This window comes from Danio rerio, chromosome 20, assembly GCF_049306965.1.
Source record: "Danio rerio strain Tuebingen ecotype United States chromosome 20, GRCz12tu, whole genome shotgun sequence".
NCBI classification, from domain to species: domain Eukaryota; kingdom Metazoa; phylum Chordata; class Actinopteri; order Cypriniformes; family Danionidae; genus Danio; species Danio rerio.
The window spans coordinates 58,458,660-58,477,065 of record NC_133195.1 but is presented as its reverse complement, the minus strand read 5'-3'; the positions used below and the strand labels follow the sequence as shown (position 1 = coordinate 58,477,065).

General features: G+C 41.6%; 1 protein-coding gene across 7 annotated transcripts in view; it reads right to left on the bottom strand.

Annotated features, from left to right (window-relative positions):
• Positions 1-4,431: 4,431 nt before the first annotated feature.
• The window catches only part of mgab (MAX dimerization protein MGA b), a 60,745-nt gene continuing 46,770 nt past the window's right edge, over positions 4,432-18,406 (bottom strand). For 4 of the 7 annotated variants that reach the window (XM_073933847.1, XM_073933842.1, XM_073933844.1 and 1 more), the window contains exons 18-22: positions 16,135-16,174; positions 14,977-15,186; positions 11,753-11,870; positions 9,162-9,224; positions 4,432-4,952 (exon numbers count right to left, since the gene is read on the bottom strand). In XM_073933847.1, coding sequence (XP_073789948.1) covers positions 4,873-4,952; positions 9,162-9,224; positions 11,753-11,870; positions 14,977-15,186; positions 16,135-16,174 — 511 coding nt within the window. In that variant the 3' untranslated portion in view covers positions 4,432-4,872. The remainder of the gene's footprint in view (positions 4,953-9,161; positions 9,225-11,752; positions 11,871-14,976; positions 15,187-16,134; positions 16,175-18,406) is intronic. The other 3 variants (XM_073933848.1, XM_073933843.1, XM_073933846.1) reach the window with 1 other exon arrangement.

Below are 18,406 nucleotides of genomic sequence, written 5' to 3'. Positions count from 1 at the left end.
TCTCTACATGTTTCTTTAAATTACAGTCCAAATGAAGAAAAACATTAAACAAAATACTCACAGACTGATATTTTCAAGAGCTTCTGTAACACAAACCCGCATGGCAGCGAAATACAGCTCTGTTACAAACTTAATACAACTCAGTTTTTCCTCTGTCCACTAGATGTCACTCCTGGACTGTTTTGCTAAGATCAGCACAGCGTGTGTGTGTGTGTGTGTGTGTGTGTGTTGTGTACTCACCCAGCCGCTGCTCCTGAACACAGGTGTCTCATGATGAGCTGCTCTTTCCTGCACTCCTGATGGCCAGAACAGAAGCAACATCACTGCATCACACCGACAAACACACTACTCACATCAACATGTCTCTATATGTGTGTGTGTGTGTGTGTGTGTGTGTGTGTGTGTGTGTGTGTGTGTGTGTGTGTGTGTGTGTGTGTGTGTGTGTAAAAGTTCACTTAAAGACTCGACCACACCCGTCTTTGAGCATCTCCTCCTCCTGAATCAGACACTGATATACGTGTCAGGAGCGAGTAACATATTAGCTGCATCTATGAAGGACATGGGCTGAGAGCCAAGAATAACAGGACCACCTAGAGTCAAAACCTATCCAAGCATGGTCAGAAGTTAAAAAGAGACACCGAGGGGTGGAGCAAAACTCTGTCTGAATATTGTAAACACACAGACACTGCAGGGATGGTCCAGGAGACACTTCAGACTGCTCTGAGATCTGCTCTGCTCTTTATTATGGGGAATAAAGTCTCTTTTCTGATACTCAAAACCTCCCATCTGATGTGAAGTCGGCAAATATCACTCAACAGTTGCAGACACAAACTGTTAATACAGAACTCGCGGAGAACAGAGACGAGCGCTTGTTTTGCTCAGAATAAACTCTAGTGTTGTGTTCAGCAGTAATGAGTCGGAATGAAGAGAGTTTCTCCTGAAAACGAGCAGAATACTCTGACACTGGAGGAAGAGAAATCCTCTGATGTCCAAGGGAAACAAGATTATTCTGCTTGTTTAAGGGAGAAACTCATTCTGAATGCTGAACTCAACACTATATTATCTGCTCGTCTAGACCAGGGGTTCCCAAACGTATTAGCTTGCGACCCCCAAAATAACAGTGTTAGTGACTCGCGACCCCCCAATATCCTCTGAGGTGGTTATATATACAGAAACCTTGCATGCAACAGCGCACACACACCAATAAACCCAAGTTTATTCTTAGTTTAATGTTAGTTTTTATGTAAATCAGAGCTGTAAATGTGCCAGAAAGTTTAACCTGATATTATAAAACCAATCTGCTGCATCTGACGCCATTGGTGTGTCTTTAAAATTATGTAATTACCCCAGGGGTCGCAATCCAATAGAACTAGTAACCATAAGCGACTGTAGTAACTATATAGTATATATTCACTATAAACAACAATTTTTCTTTTCAGTAGTTTATTGATAAAGTATGGTAATTCTTATGGTTTAATATAAATAGATTTTTGGAAATCGCCAGGCGACCCCCCTTCATTGTCCCGCAACCCCTTGGGGGGTCCCGACCCCCACTTTGAGAACCACTGGTCTAGACAATGCATACTGATTTAAGAGTTGTTAAATATTTACACTAGAACAGGACACACTCTTTTTCTGCAGGTTTGCAATGCATAACACACAAACACACGTATGTGTAATAATAATCCCACCCAACCCGCCCCAAGCTGGTATCGAACTGGTGACCTTCCGCATGAGAGTTGGTTGCTCTAACAAGGAGGCTAAAGACCATGACCAGTAGTGTGTGTTGCTAGAGCACCTTTAGAGGTCAGAGGAGTGAGGTTTACCTGCACAACACTTCACTGGCCTCCATTACATATGCAGCTGATGAAAACACACTGATGAAGAAGACAGCAGAGCTGCCGGTGGACCAAACATTGGGGTAAAGTTGACTGTATTCACACATTCAGACTTCCTCCTTAACAATGTCAATTCAGAAACGCATCCTTTGCAAATAATAAATGGGTAAATCGCATTATCAGCCGATGACTACCACAGCAGATCATGAAATCATTCCTACATGAGAGTTTATTGTAGTGTGGTAAACGGGCTGACTGAGGTGAAGTTGGTGTTATACTCGCACATTCATTCATATTAACACTCCCTATCATGTTTAGCACGCTCATTTGAATATTGGGTCAGAAATATCATTCAAGAATGACTTCAAAACAACATCAGCACTATTTTATTTACCGTGAGCGATGATCTACTGTGATAGTCACCGGCTTCTATTGAGATTAACCTTCTTACAATTTACAAAGAATCTGAAATGACATTATTGAGGATGATGAAGTCTGAATGTGCGAGTATTACCCCCAGTAAACAGTACATGGAGCGCATCACGAGCTGTCGCTGAGCGAATATTAAATCAGCTTTACCTCAGTGGATCAGTCCTTCATCAGTGCTGGATCCTATTATAATGGCGGCGGCCGCTGGAACACTTCAAAGGAGCCTCACACCGCGGCGCGGAGACAAACTAATACAAAGTATCAGTGTGCTGCCGGCGGCGCCTCTGATGTCTGACCGCGGTTATCACTGTTCATATCTCAGTCTACTGCAAGTGTGTGGTTTACCTGCTTCTTACACCTTCAGGTACTGTTAAACTGCTGTCAACAGCTCCTCAGTGCCGCTCAGCGGTTTGAATCACTCATGACTGACGTATGCTAATCTGCGCGTCCGGTGATCTGATTGGCCTGCGAGACGCATGACGTTACATTGTGGTTATATATTCATGAGGACATAACTTGGCTGAGATTTGTTTGTCTGATTTCTTCTTTATTATATTATTTTGTATGTTTATTATAATTTAATCTGCTGTTAAAATAGTATCATTTTTGTTAATACTATCGTCAATGTCACTTATATAGCACTATTTAAAACAGCCAGAGGTTGACCAATGTGCTGCACAGTACAAATCAAAACAGAAAAAAAAAAAAAAAAAAAAATTATATATATATATATATATATATATATATATATATATATATATATATATATATATATATATATATATAGACAATGTTCACTGATGAAATGCTGAATCACAGAGGTAAGTTTTCCACCCAGATCTCAAAACAGTCAGGGATGAAACAGATCAGATACAGAGGGGCAGAGCATTCCACAACCTAGGAGCAGCTACTGCGACGGCACGGTCACCCCTGCACTTCAGCCTCGACTTAGAGATACATCACAGTCTCTAATTAGATGACTGAAGAGAGCGACCAGGCTGATGCTCAGTCAACATGTCCGACAGATAAGAAGGTGCCAGGCCGTTTAGAGATTTAAAAACCAAGAGAAGCATTTTAAGAGTGACTCGAGCAGAGAGCGTGAGGCTGGTGTGATGTGCTCATGTTTCTCAGTACCTGTTAAAAGCCTTGCAGCAGCATTCTGAACTAACTCTAACCGGGATAAGGTGTCCTGATAATAGGGGTTATCTCAACAATTGCACATTTGAAAGATCTTACAAATAAAACATTTGAAAGTTTTTTGTAGTATTTCCCTCGATTATTTGGGTTTTTCAGTATGCTCTTCATCCCTCTCTAGTGTGCCGTATGTGTGTACATGTAAATGTTGTGGTTCATCTTCTACTAACTGATGCATTTCTCTTCTGCACAGTGGAGAAATCATCAAGCTGAATGTGTTCTATCAGTCACTCATTTACACTTTCACTCTCTATCTAGCAATTCTGAGTTACAGCTGTAGTTCATTACTCACAACTCTGAAATAAGCCGGATTACGCTCAGAAATGCCAGACACCACGGTGTGTTTTACTCCAAGATGTTGCAAATCTAAAACACAAACACTGAACTGTCATGCTCTTCTCGCATTTAAGAGGACAATTCTGAGAAAAGAAACCCTGGAAAAACATCTGTGACCTCACTCTCTGAACAGTTCAATATGTTATACTATCTGTAGGGCAGCACAGTGGCTCAGAAGGTCTGTGGTTTGAGTCTCGGCTGGGTCAGTTGGTGTTTCTGTGTGGAGTTTGCATGTTCTCCCTGTGTTGGTGTGGGTTTCCTCTGGGTGCTCCGGTTTCCCCCACAGTCCAAACACATGCGCTGTAGGGGAACTGATCAACTACACTGGCTGTAGTGTATGAGTGTGTGTGAATGAGTGTGTATGGGTGTTTCCCAGCACTGGAAGGGCATCCACTGTGTAAAACATATGCTGGAATAGTTGGTGGTTCATTCCAAAATGAATGAATGAGTACTACTTACAACTAGCATAAACATTTGTAGAAACACTGTGTGTGTGTGTGTGTGTGTGTGTGTGTGTGTGTGTGTGTGTGTGTGTGTGTGTGAACATGACAGCAGATTGAGTTACAATCCAGAGAAACTAGAGAGCTGAAGGTGTTGCTGCGTGTCTGATGGAGTGACGATACAGCAGCAGGAATCCTCAAAGGGTGTGTAACTTTATTTGAGCATGTGGACCGTAAATCCACCTTAGTGAAGCACATAATTGAGCAAAAGTCTCCAAACTGAGTAATGCTTTAAGATGGTGTGTGTGTGTGTGTGTGTGTGTGTGTGTGTGTGTGTGTGTGTGAGACGCTTCCAGAGGAATGCAGTGATTATACACACACAAAAGTCTCAGTCAGACATGTCGTCTTCATCATCATCATCATTCACGGTGCAATGGTCATGTTCAGGCATTATACAGCAGGATCCACTTGGCCCAATGTGGGAGTCATGGAGGAAGCGTCCTGAGGAGTATTACACACAGCAGCTTTATAAACACCGTAAACTCCTGCTGTAGTGTTGCTCCCGGCACTGCTGTGTGTGTGTGTGTGTGTGTGTGTGTGTGTGTGTGGACAGAGCTGTCTCTCCTCTGCTTGTTTCAGTCCGTCGGTGTGAGCAGATGGGCTGTTCTGAAGGAGCGCAGGATGACACTGGGCAGACGAGAGGTTCTGTTCACTGCTGAAGGACACACACACACACACACACACACACACACACACACACACACACACACAGTTAGTGTAATGCTGTTAAGTATCAATATAGTCATATATACAGGGTTCAAACACGTCTTACTGCTACACTGATGACTTGTCCAGGACATTCATGTGCATTTTCATGACCAAATGTTTTTGGGTGTTTTTGCTTTGATTAGGACAGTATTGAGACAGGAAGCAGAGTGGGACAGAGGGAGAGGGGGGGGTGGGGAAATGTCCTCCAGCAGGGACTCAAACTCAGGACGCCCTGACATGCTACTGCACCGTATGTTGGCGTGCTAACCACTAGGCTCTTGCACAGACTTCATGCCCTAATGTTTAATGTGATGTCCATGTATACATGGTAAATAATAATAATAAAACAATGCACGTTTAAATGCATTATAGCATATCATAACACACCACAGTCTATTTAGTTTGAATACATTTTTCATATCTACAGTAGGCATGTGCCGGTATAAGATCATGACAGTATGATAACCTTAAATAAAAATATCACAGTGTCACAGTATTGTGCTTACTACTCTTATAATATTTACACTCTTTTTAAATGTCTGGGTAAAAAACTAAACCTTTTATCCTCATTAAACACAATATATTAAATGATTTAAAGGTTTAAGATAGTTTGGAGTAGTGAACATGTCAGGCTGAATAACTCAAATGAATTATTGACTTCTGCTGTCTTCATTAGTGTCTAAGAGTCTACTCACACTATGCCATCCGTACCGTGCCCAGGCCCGTTTCCCGGATCGTTTGAGAAGTGTGAGTGCGCTGAACCGGGCTCAAGCTGGCCGGCTCTGGCCTGGTTGGAAGAGGTGTGTCTGAGCGCGGTTTACTTGGGCTTTTGCGCGGTACGCTTGTGTGTGAGTGCAAAACTCGCCAAAGCCCGAAACTGAAAGCGAGACGTGACTTTAAGGGGCTGTTTCATATGGATTTATTAATCATTCTTACTGTTCAGTGAACGCAAACTGCTGTAGATTATTAAAGACGCAAACCCCTCACAGCACGACAGCTGCACCTTCAGCAGACCTCCTCATTCCTGCAGCACGAGAGCTTAATGATTGTTTATGAGCGCCAAAAGTGGCGGATCTGTCGGGTGAAATATTTGACCGCATGTCACCGCGTTAACAAACGACTGAAACCATATAACTAGAGAAATCTCCACTGTGCTGCTGAGTGAGAGAGCGCTTCTCACTGAACAGCGCAGCAGCGATGACGCAACAGGGTCTCTGCAGATATCATAATGTCAAATTTAAGACCTTTTAAGACCTTTTTAGGACCATTAAGTATTAAATTTAAGACCTATATCGCAATATCAAAAACGTGAGAGAAGATGTAAAAGCACAAAATATGGGGTAAAATAAAGTTATTTAAATTGAACAGTAGTAAAGTCAGGTTAAATGCACCACTGAACTACAGAAAAAACAAACATCTTAATGCAGATTTATACTTTCACCTGGCATCGCACAACTCACGAAACGGGTTAAGGCTTTTATACTTGACACGTTCACCATTAAGATTTTTTTTTTAAATGACGGAGAGCAGAGCAGCCAGTGTTTTGAGAGCTCAAAAGAAGTTTTGTCCATGAACAAAGGAAACTGGCGCGTGAGCAGAGATTCGCTCTCTCGTATTGCAGCTCTCCTGACTTATAAAACTGCGCTTACGACATTTGTCAGTGAAATAACGGCATACTCTGCCAGCCGAAATCATGTCGTGCGCACTCAAAGCGAACTTCCGCAAACACAGCGATGATGTCACGTTCGCCGCGCGCACTGATTTTAATATCAGAAAGCTGATTGGCTATTGCAAGTTGACTTTTTTGTAGCTGTAATACCGCAAATTACAATTGGACAAGTGAAATAAAGAACTACAACACCCCAAAAACCAAGCAACAACAACAACAAGAGTTTAAATGAGCATTAGATGAAGCGTTACATGGACATCGCAAAAATAAGACCTGTGCAAAAAATATTTAAGACCCAGAACAGCCAATTTAAGACTTTTTAAAGCCATAAATTTCGATTTTTTAATTTAAGACTTTTTAATACTTTTTAAGACCCTGCGGGGACCCTGCGTAAGCATGCCCAGGCCCGATTGTGGTGTGAGCGTGGGCCATCAGGGGAGACGGGAGGGGGGACAAGCGTGCTTTGGCCCGGTTCGAGGCAACTGTACCTAGTGTGAGTACGGCCTTAAACACTGATTTCATTACAGTTTAAAACAGCATCTTTGGATATTTTTCTGCTGGAGACACTGCTGTCTTAAAAATAACAAAAAAAATAATAAAAAATCTTACACATACCTTTTTAGCAGGTTTTAATACCTTGACTTTTCCAAACTGTGGTATGCCTTGAACACGGTTATCATCTCATGACTAATTTATTGCATGTAAGATTTATTCAGATAATGCTAACACATGGCAGTTCTCAGAACTTGAGACTAAGTTGATGGAAAATGAATGAATGAATGATTGAATGCTTACACAGCATTTATAATGTGAGACCATGTTTTTGGCTAAAGACAGAAAGTAAAGACAGCTAACCTATATTCACGTTGACAGACATTTGTTAAAGAGCCTGTATTATGGGTTATAGAGAACGCTCTTCATCAGTGTGTAACAGCTCTGAGTGAAGTGAAGTATGCAGCTCAGGCTTAAATCTGAAAGTGCAGCGTGTTCAAAACTATTGATTCATCTATAAAAGAGTCGACTCACAGTGCTTCAAATGAATCGTCTTGATAGCGAGTCTTTAGCCGTGCTGGCGTGACGTCGATACAAAACGTAAGCCCCGCCCAATTGTTGCGCATGCAAACCAGGGAAATTTTAAACCCCCGGTCCCGCCCACAATCACTGCAGCAGACGCCGGTTGCTCCGCTGGATATTTTCAGAAGTGTGAGGGAGAGTCAGTGTTATTTCCTCTACCCACAGATGAGGCTGTGAAGAGTCAGTGGTTGAAGATTATTTCTGCAGAAAGGAAGACTCTTGATGTGTGGGACTGTCAGCGCTAGACAGGAACTTTGTCAGTACATGGATCAGTGGATCATGGATCAGTTCCTCCATTGCACAAGTGTCAGTAACTGGCTGCCTCTTTGTTTTCTCCTGCTTGTAAATTCTGTATTTAATTGTGTTGTGTTACTTGTAAGCGCTTGTACTGTATCAGGTTAATTCTTTTTATTCCCATATTGCATCTAAAGCCACATTGAATACTCGACGCGTGCCGCTTTAAATGTGTTTGTGAGCCTGCGCTCCACTGCTGATTGTCATTGCTGTGGTCACCGTCAGCTGTTCATACACACGTGCAGTGGTCAAGCCTCAGAATAGTTCAGCTTGGGTCATGGTTAAGAGTGGAGCTATATGCTGGTGTTTAACTGCACTCATGCATTGGGCTCACACAAATACCTGCCATCATCGGTCCCTGAAAATCTGAGAGACTGGGGGGATTAGGTTCAGGGGTGAGGTGTCTGAACAGCACTGTTGAGAACCGGGTACTGTTTACTGTGGTGTTAGTGACTACTATGAAGGGTGTTTCAGGCCGCCACTGCGATATACCAATGTTGGCAACCGGGGAGTTTCACATACCATACAAAAATGCTGAGGACCTGGGGGTTGGCGGGGAGGGTTGGGGGCATGGGTGGGTGGCTGGAGATGGGTCTGAATTACGGGAGACTCTCAGGATTAACAGGAGTGTTAGCAGGTATGCTCACACACACTCTCAGCACCAATCACAACAGACTGTCATCGGTCCAATCAGCGGAGATTAGCATCTGGCTAACGAGGGGTTTGGGATCAAACGAATCATATGGGAGTCGCTGGGATAATCAGGTGAAAATAATGCAGATTATAAGACAATGACAGTGTTTTAGATCTGATGCAGATCAGCCTGTTACTGGAGACCCCTAAAACCCAAATATGACCCTTTATAATGTATAGTAAGGGCTCTTTAAGCTAATTTCTATCACTTTTCCAAAACTGTGTGGGTTTTTCCGTTTTTCCAAATCTTTTCCAGGCCAGGAGAATGCCATGCCAAAACTCCATAACTTGACCAGGTTTCCATGACCATATGAACCCTGTATATAGATATCACTCAGTCTCTCTCTCACACACACACACACACACACACACACACACACACACACACACACACACACACACACACACTGGTGCTGCGGGTCTCACCTGATGGAGTGTGTGTCTGCGGTGTGTCCTCTGGATGCTCTCCTGTCTTCTGTTCTGCTGCCACTGAAACACACACAGATACACACACACACTAGTTTATGTGTGTGAGTGATGCACTGCAGGAGTGTGTTCAACTGCACACACACATGCCCTATATAGTGCACACTATATACTATTATTAATAACCACAGCAGTAACACTGTATTAAATGATTCCTCTAATAACTCTCTTCAATGTCATGTAGTACCGTGACTACACACACACACACACACACACACACACACACACACACACACACACGAGACGTCTTTGAGCTTTCAGCGTTAATTCATGAGAAAGACTTGGTCTGAACCAATCAGCGCGCTCTATTGTGAATGAGGTGCAGCTTCCTTAATATGCATGATAGAGCTGGTGAAGACTGTTTTCACCTGTTACAGTGTTCAGAGAGACGCCACGCCATGTTGCCAACCGTAATCACAACAAGTGGAAGAAGAAGAATTGTCTGGAGATACGGGTCGTCAGTGTTGTGTTTATAATGTGCTGCAGTGAAGGTTTTGTTTCCATACTCCCGCTATGAGAGCGCAGCTGGACTCACGTGTGGATTACAGTGATCTGCTAACATGCGACAGGAATACGGCTGTAAGGAACATTGTTTACCCGAGAGCTTTTCTCATCTGGAAATGGTGAAATCTGGATTTGCTGCTCGTCTCCTCTTAATAAAGACGCAGCTCCAGCTGGTGTGGATTGTCCTGTCTCTACAGATGTGGTCAGTGTGTGATCAGTGCTCTGTGTGTATGTTTATTCAGATGGTACAGTCAGTGAGCTTGGTCAGCAGTCCTCTTACAGTGTTTAAAGACAGACTTTAGTCAGAATGATTGAGTTATTGAGTCTGTTCATCTTTTAGGTGCTGAAAGAATCATTTGCTCCTTTGTTTTTTCCGGCGTTAGTCCGTTTCTGAATGGATGATGATCACGTGCACACTATTAATATGAGCTTAAGAAGTTTGTTATTTGTAATATAGATGTAATTGTGGCTCTCTGGAGAAAGTGAAACCGCTCGCACTTTAAACGGCCCCGTAAACAACAGGACACAGGGCAGAGTCCACTCCTTCGTCTTCTTGGCTTTGTGGCTGTTCATCAAGATGCTGACTAGGAGTGTTTGAGCTCAGGTCATCCATGGCTCATTATTTAGGCATGTGATCAGCAGAGGACAAAAAAAAGGAAGACGAGACGGGATAAATACATATATGTCTGTGTGTGTGTGCGCTTAAACAATAATAGAAATAATAATTCTAAAAAACATAATTATTCTTTATAGAAAGATTTGATTTTGGCCACAATTTAATTTAATTTAAAATTTATTATTATTATATATATATATATATATTTTTTTTTTTTGCTGTCAGCTTAAATGTTTATCAGTTCAATAGTCACCTAAATGGTGTTTAATAGGTTTATAATTGCACTGTAATGTCAGGACAGATCCACACACCGCCGCTAGATGGCGCCATTAACTCGGCTCACTCTCTTGAGTCCACAGATTATAATTGGAGTTTAAAGTTATTAGTATAAAGTGTATAAATTGATTTAGTGACTCTTTATTGCACTCCATAAATAAACTACAAGTCAGGCAACAGTTTAAACTGTCAAAATATGAAGTATAGTTGACTTGAGCACAGTAATATGCTTCAACATTCCACCCTGAGAAAATAATCATGCATATGAGTTTATTACTTCCACTTTGCCTTTACTTCAGTGTAGTTCCTGTTTAGGTTTAATTAATTATACAACATATTTAAATTTCATGACAATTTCAGGCACTGAGCTAAGGCATCAGGACAGATGACTTGCAGAGGATAATACCAATAGTGCGTCCTGACTCTAGTTATAATGTATATAGAGTGCACGTGGTCGTGATGTGGAAATGTGAGCGTGAAAAAAAGCACAGCCGAGCAGCATTCACAGCGATTGCATAATCTTACAAATCATCAGCGGCTTCCTCACATTATAGGACTGCACAATATCATTAAACCTCAGTGACGTCCAGAATGCAGCGGTTACTGCTCCTCCTTGAGCACAATGATGGAGGCGAAATCCATCCATCAGGTCTTCTGCTGTGATAACGTCAAACCTCACTGAGACACCCCCACCCCCACCTCAAACAAACAAACTTCAGATTTACATTGAGCTCGGGAAATACAGGAATCCCTGCTTCACATCTCTGGATATTATCTGTATATATTATTATTTTGCTGTAATGTCTCGACTGTGTGACGGTTTCTTTGTGTTCACGCTTCTGCTTGTGCATGAGCGAGTGATGCTTCTCTGTAAACCAATGACGTTCATCTGCGCGTCTAGCTCCTCCTTCTGGTACTCTTCTGTTGTGCTGGTGCCCTTTAGAAAGGGAACTCAAAATGTGGTACGGCATGGTTCACTTTAAGACAGTGGAAACAGCCATACAAGCGTACCGAACCGTACCACTCAGTGGAAACAGGCCATGAGCTTGAACATGAGTGTTTGGTAATGTTAATGCTCTGTGTGTGTGTGTGTGTGTGTGTGTGTGTGTGTGTGTGTGTGTGTGTGTGTGTGTACCTGAGGCCTGTGAGATGCAGATGAGCGTCTGGTAGTGTGAATGCTGACGCATCAGCGCTCTCTTCTCTTCAATCAGGAACCTGCTGTGATCCTCCAGAGATGTGATCAGCTCACAGGCCTGAAACACACACAGCAGTAACACACCGATCGTCAGTGATCAGCAACTCTAGTGCACATTAACATTGAGCACAGCTCAACCTGAACCCCCGACTGTCCTCTCAGACATGACACTGCGTGATCACAGCTCCACAGTAGCGTGTGCTGATCAGCGTCCTCTGTGGCCAGAAGTTTCTCAGAGTGACTGGCCATTCTGCACTCCACTAGCCAGGTTTGTTGTGAGAATAATACATTTACTAAAGCTTCCATTTCCCTTTGGTGTGCTGAAATGACTTGATTTAGAGTAATTTCCCTTGATTTAGGTCATTTCACAGCAGTACACCAGCTGCTGTCCAGTTCAGTGTATCTGTATTTCTCCAGCTTCGCTGTAGATTGTGTTCCTGATGGCCTTTATTTCCTCTACTGTAGGCTCTCAGTAGCCGCATTTCCACTATCGGGTCAGTGTGAGCCAGGGCTTTTATCGGGCCAATTGCCCAGGAGATTGAGCAGTGAGGCTTAAATCATGTCGAGTTTCTACTGTCGGGCTAGTAGCTCGCAGCGCGTCACGTAAACCCCGTCCCCAGAACATCCCTCGAATCGAACGTCACTCAATCCGCCCACTTCAGCGGGAATCATGCAGATAAAGCACACCATCACATCATCACCAAACTATTAATATTAGGACAACCAAAACAAACAAATGAGCCGTTAATGTACAGCAGTACATGACATGTCTATACGCACAGACCTGTGTGTTCCCATTCATCATATTCATTTACTCGCCGACCGACTGTTGGCATCGAAATCCAGTGGTCTCGCCACTAACGGAGGGACCCAGTGCAGGGAGCGCACACATCCATAATATAACACCACATATATCCAATTCTCCATTAATAACTCGATATAAAATGTAGTTTATAACATCCTCAGTCAGACAGACGCTGTCCAACATGCATCCCAAATGCTCCGGAGAGAACTGAAACAAGATTTTTTCCCCTATAGGCTTTATGACACTTAACAGGTAATTCCCTTTATTTAAAGATGTTGCTTATTATATCTGAAGTAAAGGAAAGTGTTCAGTGTTTAGCACGTAAGAGCAGCACGTAATAAAATACAGCCTATTGCGTTGCGCGCAGCAGCTATGCACTAATAAAGCTCTTTATGTATTTAAAATTTTCTTTTTTTAATTTCACCACGTCATATGAACACACACACACTTGTTTGAGGACACAGAACATATTTTGAACTTGCAGTTTTCTCCGATGCGTCAAAAGAGTGTTGCGCAGCTCCAAAAAAAAGGCAGCCTAGTTTCTGCTTTACTCACCCCAATAATGCTCTGTTTGCATGATTTGATTAATATCATCGTATCCAAATACTTTATAAATAATATTTCAAACGGTGTTTATTGCTTTTAGAAAATATCTAAAATCTTTTTTTTCCAGAGAAGCTTTTGAAAAATGAAAGTTATATGGCTTTAAAGCGGGTTCATATAGTACCTAATTGTTCTAGCTATAGCTTTTGTTAGTTTTATATTGGTTTATTTATTTAATGTGATTTTATTATGTCTGATATTTGTAATTCTTTAAATTATTTCAATATAGCTCAGGCTATTTTATCTAGATATGACACTATATTGTTTTGAGCCTACAAAAGTGGACACAAAATTTGTAAAGTTTAATGTCTTTCTGTTGTATTCATATAGTGTATTATCTCCAAAATAAATAAAAACAATAAAAATAGAAGAACTAAGCCGCTCGCGGCATCAACTGTAAAGGAAGCGCTCTTTTCCTCAGTCTCACACACACATACAGGCATCTAAACGCACACAAACACACCTTTAAACTTGACAAAACCTCTGGAAAAGCTTTACTGTCTGCTGTGTGTTTAATATGGTGTAAAGATTATTCTGCGTTATTGAAACATCGAGGAGGACGCAGCAAAGAAAAGTCACTTATAAATGAAAACTTCATTATTTTATGCAACAGCCTTACATTTAAAAGAGAAACATAAGGGCGATCATACACAGAAGACCCCAGACTATAATTTGTTCCAGATGTTTTCTTTCCCTTATTTATTTATTTGTTTCTTTATGTGTTTGGCGCATGTACTCGTGTGCGATCAGAAAACTGCCCGCCTCTCCTTTCACTCCGCCCCGAAGCCCCAGTTGGCCCTCTTTGGCCCAAGGTATTCGGCGGGCCGAAAAAGGACAGCTGCTGGCTCCAAGAAAGCCCCGATTTGGCCCGATTAGGCCCTGGAAGTGACAGTGGAAACAAGACTGGCCTTGGCTCGCTCGTTTTAGGCACGATAGTGGAAGCGCGGCTAGTGTGTGTTCTCCTGTTCTGATGGCCATTACTGATTCATTGATATTCAGACACAGACAGGGCATGCCTCCTATTTATCAATGAAAATGAAAAGAGGCAGTTCAGTTATGCGCTGTGTTTTATGATAAATATTTTTGTTATTAAAAGCTCTGTTTCAGCGCTGGAAAACTCCAGGGTAGAGTTGACGAAAGGCGTAACCGTAGCAAAACCTATGCATTTAAAAATGAAAAGGTCTCAGTGTAGACTGGGCCATGGGACAACTTTGAAGAAGTTCTCTGATCCACTTCAACACACACACTGCAGCATATAAGCAGAGACACCTCTAATCAACACAATAACAGTGGAAACTGGAGGCGCTTTAAATCTATATTCCTGAACATAACTGTTTATTTAACTATCTTTACAATGCTCAACATCAGCAGTAAATCCTGTAGCGCTGCAGAGCACAATCACCCCTGCACTACAGGACAGAGTGACAGTAAAGATTAGTGGCATCCTAAACATCTGGAGCTGTCAGCGAGTTATAATCCTGCCGTGTGAAATGTGTTCTGACTGAAAATAACATCAGCGATCACCTACAGCCAATCAGAGAGCAGCATCCAAACAAAGGTACAGACCATAATATCCACAAGCATGGCTTCAGTTGAGAACAGGGCTGGACACAGTTGTTGCTCATTCCTCCTGTTGTAGAGTCATGCAGAGTGAAAACATCTGGCTGAACTCGCATTAGTGTGTGTAGAGGAGTGTGTGTGTGTGTGTGTGTGTGTGTGTGTGTGTGTGTGTGTGTGTGTGTGTGTGTGTGTATACCTGGTGCAGCAGCTCCTCTGTGCTGATGCTCTGCTCCCGCACACACATCGTCCTCCTCAGTGTGCGCTCGCTCTGCAGCAGCTCCAGCTGTCGTCTCTTCTCTCTGATTGGCTGATTGAGGCGCCGCGTCCGCCGGTACAGCAGCAGGTCTGACATCAGACGCACCGGATGAGCAGTGCACGACTTCACTGGCTTCACTTTCAGCTGACGCTGACACACACAAACACACACACATTCAGACGTCTCACGGTTTCTCCAGCTTTCATCAGAGTTTTGATCACTCTGGGCTGAGTTTGAGTCTTCATTTGGCCTCATCTCTCTCTGTGTTTCAGCAGATGTGATGATTTCTGCTGACTAATCTGATTTTGACTCATAATTATGGGAAAATGCTTTGCATGAAATAAAATAAGCTCATCAACACACTGTGTTCAGACAGAGTGACTCTCCTTTGGTGCTGCTGCTGCTGTTTCTGCTCCATTGACTTCCATTATAATCTGTAGAGCCCTGACAGCAGATACTCCTGCATTACTGACTGATGCTGGTTTGGGAAGAGGGATAATCTGTCATGTTTACACATCTCAAATAAATAAAGCTTTGGTTCTGTTGGTGATGTTATGTATGTTGGCCTGATTGGGCAGCTGTGCATGGACACTGGCAAATGAAGACCTGTTCAAAGTGATTTAAGACCTACAACACAATATTTCAGTGAATTTAAGACTATTTAAAGCCTATTTAAGTTTTTAAAATGCACTTTCCAGAACACAGATTATAAAAGAAGTCTTGAGACCAATCAAACATGCTAAAGTGATTTCTTAAAGGCACAGTCCCCTCAAAAATGAAAATGTCCTGATCTTTAACTCGCACTTCAGTGCTTCTACACTTGTGAGTTTCTGTCTTCTGTTTAACACAACACCAGGTATCCTGATGAACGCTGGACACTGATAAACACTACACAAGTCAGTCCGTGTCTTCTGAATACCTTTATGTGTTCATCAGATACTCACACAGGTCTGGACCAAGACCAGTAAATGGTGTGTTTTTGGGTGGACCGTGCCTTTAAATGATTGGTCCATCACTGAACATGATATCTTCATTTGACTTCAACATGATCAAAGATGCTGATGAAAGCAGTGGTGGAGACAGAGATGAGAGACTCACTGATCGAGGAGGAGGAGGAGGAACTCTGCTCTGTATTTTCCTGGAGGAAACAGAAGAAAGACAGACAGAAGCTGAATATCAAGAGCATTTATTATTAAAAACAAACAACACAATCAAACAGCCAGAAAAGCATGTAGAGAGAGAGATGTCCTGAGAAAGATCTTCAGTGAGCTCACACACACACAAGATCCCAGAGGACAACAGACTGCAAACAACACTCTCTTACTCAGAGTTTACATCTCGTGTCCGTCCACATATCTAAACACTCTTAAATCAAGAAGCATTTTCTAGACAAGCAAAGCATACTGTGCTGTTTTCAGAAATAATATGTATAAAAAGTGAAACAAAACAAAATAATCTGCTAATGGTGAGCAAATTTCTCATGTGTGAAAGTGAACACTGCATTATTCAGCTTCTCACATTAGCAGATAACTACTGTATAAAGGAAAAACTCATTTAACTTTTACATTTTATTTCTAAAAAGGAGACGATGTGTTCTGCTCGTCTAGAAAGTAAGTGAAGTTTATTTATAAACTAAAGTCGAGAGGATCACGTGCTTATGATTGACCACAGCCGGTCCTGCATTATTCAATCTATGATTGACCAATCAGACGATTCCTAAACCTCTATAAATACTATAAGTCAGTGGTTCTCAAACTGTGGTAGGTGTAACACTAGTGGTACGCAGGCTTCCTTCTAGCGGTACGCGGAGGAATCACTGAATAAAGAAAGTTAAAAAATTAACACACATTAATCCCTTTGACGCGTACAATAACACAGATGTGATCAGTAAATTGATTGTAATAGGCTAAACCTTTAATTTTGTTTTACATTTTGTAATGTTGTTATGTTTTCTGTCATTTAAAGCTAATTTCCTCCCCATGTTTGTAACAGTTGTTGAGGGCGTATCACGTATTTTTCTATCCCAATGTTAGGTATAGTTTAATCACTCGCTTTTCTGATACAAATAGCCTACTCCAACCTGCAGTAAGCAGATCTAATTTCTAATTGAAATATGTAAATCCAATATATTTATGTCTAAAACACAAGTTAATGTTCAGATTTCAAAGATATACAAATAAGTCATATCTACATGCAACATATATCTCAAAAGTTATTAAAAAGAGTTTATTTATCAATATGACGACTTGTAGCTTACATTTATGAGGTCCAAGAAACTTTCTAGGTGTTGATGAATTAGCTACTACATGATAATACTTTACATTTAAGTACACAATTTCTTTTTACTTTTTAAGAACAATGAATTTATATATATATATATATATATATATATATATATATATATATATATATTTATTTTTTTGGCCTGTTTGCCTTTATTAAGCAGATAGGACAGAGTTTCAGACAGAAAACAAAGTGGGAGAGAGAGGGGGTAAGGACGGGAAATGTCCACAAGCCGGGATTCAAACTCAGGACGCCCTGAAGTGCTACTGCACCATATGTCAGCACGCTAACCACTAGACTATTGTGCTGACAGAACAATACGATTTTTCCCACCGTCCAAAAACATGCAGCTTAGGTTAATTGACAAATCCAAATCAGCATTACAGACATGCTGCTAGTCAGTAGTTATCTCTTAAGAGTGATCACTATCTGTTCATTGGAGAGTTCTCCACATCTACCTGAGCTCAAACTCCCCTCTCACTCTGCAAACGGGAGGGAGCCCCGGGCTCGAGGATCTTATTTGCTCAGGGCTCTCTCCCAATCAGCTGAGGGTGAACTCTTGAAGAGATATTTGGACTAATATCAATGTAAAATCTCAAGTAAAGATCATTTTTCCAGTGGCTTTAAAATCTATTCAGACTCTAGACTTCACATAATTAAAAACCGGAAGAATCCATCAAGTATAATACATGTATAACGTCTGTTGTGTATTTATATGATAAACACTGTGGTATGAAATGTTAACGTTATTATTTCTAACACCGATGCTGATTGTCGTCGAATTATCTCACCGATAGTTTTGTTAGAATCTTTTACAGAACACAACACAGACCAACAGCTTGACATGGCGTAATTACTCCGTCAGTCCAGCAGAGGGGGCTCCACTGTCTGCTCCAGTACCCAGTGTCACTATATGCAGAGATTATCAGATGAAACAATCATAAATCATGGCCAGAGCCTCCTGGTTGATCTAGCTTGATCAGTTTGTGTTCATCACTATTTACACTTTACATCTTTATAGCGGTCATCAGTTCATTCTTATTATATTTCTCCACATTTATATTTGTGTTCAGGTACGGAAATTGAA